Source organism: Stegastes partitus, unplaced genomic scaffold (genome assembly GCF_000690725.1).
Source record: "Stegastes partitus isolate 25-593 unplaced genomic scaffold, Stegastes_partitus-1.0.2 Scaffold315, whole genome shotgun sequence".
NCBI lineage: Eukaryota > Metazoa > Chordata > Actinopteri > Pomacentridae > Stegastes > Stegastes partitus.
Window position 1 is genome coordinate 281,448 of NW_007578046.1, and position 6,281 is coordinate 287,728.

Sequence of the window (6,281 nt, forward strand, 5' to 3'; positions counted from 1 at the left end):
TTTCGTTTGTTTTTTTTATTATTTACAGTACACGGGAGGAGTTTTGATTCTATGTTTGTATCATTATTGTCAGGGCATGTTGGGTTGATTGATGTCATTTTCTCCTCTCTCTACTTCCTCCCTCCTTTTTCTGCCCTTACCCCCTTGCCTTCTCCGTGGTTGTCATGGAGATGCACCAATCTGCATCCTCACTGTGGAGCACTGTCATTAATCTTTGCACCCTCACAATATTTCTAAAAAGGAGATTTCTTAAAGATCAACATGTTTACTAATGGAATTTCTAATTTTTTCTGTTTGAAGAGAATGAAAGAATAAAGTAGTTTTTACTCTCGGTCTTGGACTGTCCATCTGTGTGCATCAGCATCGATATCGCCTCCACAGCGTCGGCGCCCGTCGTGCTCTCTCTGCCTTTCTAATGAATGAATTTGCACCAGGTGTGCGAGGAGGATAGTGGAATGAAGGAGCTTATGGGAAATCAGTCTCCACCGGTGCTCCTGTGTCATCCCAGCACACTGGGTCTGAACTCATTCATTAGCAGACGAGGTCGGCCCCAAAGCAATACTGGACCCGACTTGTCACATCTGTGTGTTGCAGTGAATCTACATGCGCGTGTGTGCATGCGTGATTTTAAGTACATCATTTTCACTGGGAGTCTCATTCTGTATTCTGTAGACTCTTTTGTTTTTGACTGGGCCTTTACTTGATAGCTGCGGGGGAGGGAGAGCGGAGTGCATAACCACAACCGTGGACACCTCGGTTACGTGGAAGGCATCTTAACCATTAGGCTAATGTGGCACTCTCTTATTCCATTCTCTAAAGACAAGACTAGCAAAATGGTAATTTGTAATTTCCTATCGCAATATCAAAAAACGACTACATTTGACGACTGTGGCTCTAATGCGAAAGGTCTCGAGTGTTTTTACGGTGAAGTTTCAAGGCCAGAAAAAATGCAAGTTCCTTTTATTTTTGCAAATCACTCACGAGGAAGGATAAACAACACGTCGACACAGACAGGGTTACAAAGAGACTGAAAAAAAAAACAACAACAACAATACCATTTTTGGCTGAATAAATTATCTTACAAAAAACGTAGATGATATCAACATAATAAAATAATTACAATACACAGTGAAATCAATTTGTGCAAAGTACCTGCAGGCTTACAGATGTGATAGCGCTCTCACAATCAGCTCACCTTCTTCTCTCTTATCCCTGTTGTTTCTCAAATTGTTTGTCCCTGCCCCCCCACCACGCCACCAAGTTTCTGTCTCTCTCACCTTCTTTTGGAAACAAGTGGACAAGAGGTAAAGTAAAGAGAGGACTGTGCTGCGAATAAGGTTTGAAGTGGAGCAACAAAGTCTTAGTCATCAGACAGACCGTTCAGTTCAGACTGTGGTGTTCACCTCCCGTTCCTCCGCCTTCATCCTCTAACTGCTTGGTGGAGGCGGATCTGCGCACAGGTCATGTACCGATGACCCTGAAAAAATACTCGCAGGTACAAGTGTACCTCTGTCAGATTTTCACATAGTGGTCTCCTCCCATTCCAGTTCAACATCACCTGCAGACAAACAAACGAGTGGTGTGAGCTCGATGCTGTGGACTGTGTGTTTGTGTGTGTGTGTGTTGTTTTTATATGTTGTTTACCTTCCATGGCGTCCAGGGAGTCCATCTTCTCCAGAGCAGAATAGCTAACAAACCAGATGGATTGGCTATTGCCTTTGTTGTTCAGCAGCTCCAGCGTACTTTGGTGCAGGAAGATGTACTGAGCCTGATAGCACACACACACACACACACACACAGATAATATACACTCAGATGATTCACATGTGTTACCATATGTTACTGCACCATATGTTATTTTGTGTTAATCTCACACTGCACTGATAATGATGTAAACAACAAAATTCTCTTTACAAAACAGCAGAAAAAGCACATGAAGTATAAACTGCAGATTTTTTACAACAGTATCATTTAGGAAGTGAAACATAGACTTAATTATGATGTGTAAAAACATATTTTATATCTTTATGCGGCAGATAACACATTCATGGATGTATGTTGTCCAGGATGGCGCCTTATTCATTCAATGAAGTGTTGCTCCACTTGTAAACACACACACACACAAATGTTTTAGTTTATTTTTGTTGGCTCACAGACCTCATGAGAGCCCTTCCCAGACTGAATGAGCCAACTACCTGAACATAATTTACTGATACGACCTGTGGCATAGAGGTAAGCCCAAAATAATTCATACCTTTGCCTTGAATTCTAAAAAAAAATGTGATTTGACCTTTAGAGTTCTTCTCGCTTGAAATGACATAAACATGTGACAAAAGATGGTGAGACATTGTGTTAGAGGTGGTAATTACATGTTTAAGCCCTTTCTATGTTGTTTTTAGCATTTCTCATTAAGGAAGTGATTAATTGGTAATCAATCAGTAATCACTGGCAAAGCCTTTGTTTGCCACCATGGTAAATAAAAGGTTCTTAAAATGACCAATAAGCTCTTTTGCATGTCTCTGCTGGGATTTTGGGATCGCTTCTCTTTTACGATAATCTCCAGGTCGTTGAGGTTGGAAGGCTTCTTTGGTATCACTCTGGTCTTCAGTTCCCTCCCCAGATTCTCGATGGGACTCAGGACTGAACTCTGGCTGGACTCCAAAATGTTGATATTGTTTTCCTTTGCTCATGTCTTGACCACTTTGGCTCGATGTTGCAGATTATTGTCTTGCTGGATGCTGTCCAAGGTTTCTGCTGATTGCCTGGTGTTTTCCCCTCAGAATCTTAATGTTGTCCTCTTTTCTCTTGATGCTGTTTACCTTGACAAGGTTCCCTGGCCCATTAGCTGACATAAAACCCCAAAGTATCACATTTCCAAATGTTCTTGCCGTTGAATGATTCTCCTTTCTTCTGGTATACAAAAGCCTTGTCCCTGATTCCAAAACAACTCCATTCTCATTTCATTCCACCCCAGAACTGATGACCAAAAGCTTTCTTCTTTGTCCAGGTGAACTTTTGCGAGGGCTAACTGAGCTGTGTGCCTGTCTTAGAGAAGTGGAGTCCTCCTTGGTCGTCGTTCATAGAGACCAGCCTTGTGCAGTGTCTGCTGGAGTGTCCATTTGAGACGCTGTTAACGGAATTGCTCAGATTCACCAGATTAGCCTTGGCAGTGGATTTTCCTTGGCCTCTCACATGACCATTCTTACAGGAGCAGGAGTCACTTTTAGGTCCCCATGGTGCCATTTTAGATTTTGCACAGTGTGGAACTCTTTGTGCTTTTTTGGATATGCTTGACACTGGCACTTGGAAATACTTGGATATGGCTTTTACAGCCTTTAACTGTTCGGTGAGAAGCCACAATGCACAGCTCTCTGGCAGTGATGGACTCCAACGGCAAGCTCACAAAGCTTTGGTTTTAACCATGACTTACAATTGACTACTAACTACCTACAGAACTACTGCATCAACTGTTGTCAATTTATAGTGTGTTAGAATATAAACATGGTGGGAATGACCAGGACTATTTGGAATAGTGTAAAAGCTGCACTTCTAAAAAAGAACAACTTGAAGAGCTATGAAAGCAGAAATAGAAATAGTTCAAATCCATCATTGACATTACTAACGCAGCCTTTTGTCATTTCCAGCCAAAGAAACCAACCGGTCAAATAAAGATACACTATAAATAACAATTTGGCATGGCTAGGAGGAATTTTAGGCTTAACTGAATGGCACATTGTAGCCGACTAAGGTTATTTTTTAAAGAAAATGAACTGCATGTGTATTCAAAGCCTGCTTCTCTATCCCTCATTTGACTTGATTCATTCCTTCACACAAGCTTATTGCTGTCATCTGGGGATGTGGAGATAAAAGTTTCACACATCACTGCGGCGCACAACACGAGCAGTGTGACAAGAAGACAGGGTTAAATACATCCCTAATTCAATTCAATTATCAGGGGGAACCTTTTCTTTGAAAGTGAAACATAAGTGAGCACATCTGAAATGCTAGTTAGAACTGTCATTTGTAGTCGGAGAGTACAGCAGGAAAGTGGAACTAAGAAGCGGTGGAAGGTGTGATGGACCTTTACAATAACTTCTACTATTTCTTTTGTAGTCGCTAATAAATAAGTGGCTCAGATAACATAGATAGCCTGTTCTCTTGTTCAAAGCTGCTTGAAAAAAGGAACTCTTGCTCCAGTATCTCAGCAATGACATTTGCGAGTTTGTAAATTAATTGATCTGAATGATGGTCTCCTGCATTATACTAATAGCTGGCCTGGCACACTGAGCACTGCAGTCTTAAAGAATCATGCTCTCACACAGGCACTGCAGGCTCAAACCTCACTGCCAGAACATGGGCGCGTAGAAATGGGCAGAACATCTAGAAATAATAAAACAAAGATACCGAGAAGAAGAGGAGGCACTAGGCAGAGGGTCCAACCCGGCACCGAGACGCACACCAGCGGCACATAAATAAGCGCTGGGGTAATTTTAGGATAGATTCATGCTGTTTCAAGAGGGGGAATCCTGCTCAGCACTTGCCTTTAATCCACTGCCAGATCATTCCCTTTGTCAATACAAGATTTTTTTCCAAATATTTTCTGATGGGGATGGGATCACAGCAGGGCATGAAGTAAAAAAGTAGGACAACTACACTGCTATTGATGGCTCTTTGATGATTCTTAAGTGCATTGGAACAACCAAAGATAAAAATACAGCTCCGTCTTTTGTTTATTCTCTCTCTAGGTTATGAAATGCAAAAAAAATAAAATGTGCTGCTTTATTTCATGTCAACTCACCAGATTCTGCACCATACACATCCTCTCGCTGCGCAGTTCAGCCACCAGCCCGTAAATATCCACAAATTCATGATCTCTGACGTGCTGGATGAGGTGATCGAGGGCGATAAACACACCTGTCCTTCCTACGCCGGCACTGAGGAAACAGTGGGAGAGCAAACAGCGTGCCATTTATAAGAGTGTCATTCATGACTCCTATTAAAGAACAGAATAAAGCGGTCGGTGCTCCCACTTGTAGGGATATTACTATAATTCATGCAGAGTTAGTGTCCTTCCACCGAGGTAACACCGTACCTGCAGTGGACCGCTATAGTGGTGTTTTCGTGCCTGTGCGCTCGGACAGCTTTGACGAACTTAATGAGTGTGCTGCAAGACTCTGGAACGCCGTGCTCAGGCCATGATGTGTAGTTAAAGTGGCGGACCAAAATGTAGTGTCCATGCTGCAAAGAAGCGTCACACATGACAAGAGGTTAAGTTTCCGTCTGGTGCATACATGTTCATTATGCATTTTTGTTATTATAAACAAATTCTTGAACCCATAATAAATGTATCCTGCTAAAAAGTCAAAGCTTGATACAGCCAAGAACTATGAAAGTGGCATTAATGTACACTAGATGACATGTTTCTGCACTGTTTATTCTCACTCAGTCCCAAATCATCCTCCCACTGGTGGTAAAATACATCAAAAAAGAAAACTTCCTGAGGTACGCTCAATTGAATTTCCACATTGTCACGTTTTTCTGGCTTTTACTGCATCAGACCCTGCTGAAAATTGCATCAGTGACTTAAACACATCCATTTCTCCTTGAATACAGTAGTAGGTTCTGCAGGAGACTGAAACACAAAATGGTGTAAAGCAAAACTGGGAGCTTTCTATCTCTCATGGCATGAGTGTTTATAGATGTACAAACACTGGCTGTCTGCATCATATTTGTCTCACTTAATCAGTAAATAAATCCAAGATTTCTATTTCACACTAGAACCAGACTTACTCAAATGAAGCCATTTCTTCGCTGCTCGCCCTTTATGACTCACGCTTTTTTTTTTTTTGGCAGTAAAATAGATGAGATTAGATATTAAATTAGTTCTTCATCTTCGGCAACGTCTGTGGAAGCAGTTGAGCATTATGTTGAATCCCAGTCAGTCTTTGTTTAAACAGAGTTGTACACTACGTCTACACACAGCTCATCACATGATGTCGAACCAGCCGCCTGCCTCGTCTCTCTATCAACTTAACTTTTCAAACATCTCCAGCGTCATTTTGGGACCTTCAGTGCTGAATATCAGTTATTTATCAGTTACAGCTGCCCTTAGTAGCTTTAAAGCCACTTTGGTTGACACCTTGATCCAGGGTCTTTTAATAATTACCAACTAGACTTTGACATCAAATGTACTTCAAAAAGCACTGAAAAGCAGCTTTCAGTTCATATTCTGACAGTCATCTTTTCAGTCTCGATTCAGGCCTGATTACACTGAAACTACA

The 6,281-nt window shown here is 41.6% G+C and overlaps 1 protein-coding gene across 1 annotated transcript in view; it reads right to left on the minus strand.

The window, feature by feature from the left end:
* Window positions 1–943: 943 nt before the first annotated feature.
* The window catches only part of ptprq (protein tyrosine phosphatase receptor type Q), a 45,535-nt gene continuing 40,197 nt past the window's right edge, over window positions 944–6,281 (minus strand). The window contains exons 56-59 of the mRNA XM_008283500.1: window positions 5,093–5,238; window positions 4,799–4,934; window positions 1,645–1,768; window positions 944–1,558 (exon numbers count right to left, since the gene is read on the minus strand). Coding sequence (XP_008281722.1) covers window positions 1,521–1,558; window positions 1,645–1,768; window positions 4,799–4,934; window positions 5,093–5,238 — 444 coding nt within the window. The 3' untranslated portion in view covers window positions 944–1,520. The remainder of the gene's footprint in view (window positions 1,559–1,644; window positions 1,769–4,798; window positions 4,935–5,092; window positions 5,239–6,281) is intronic.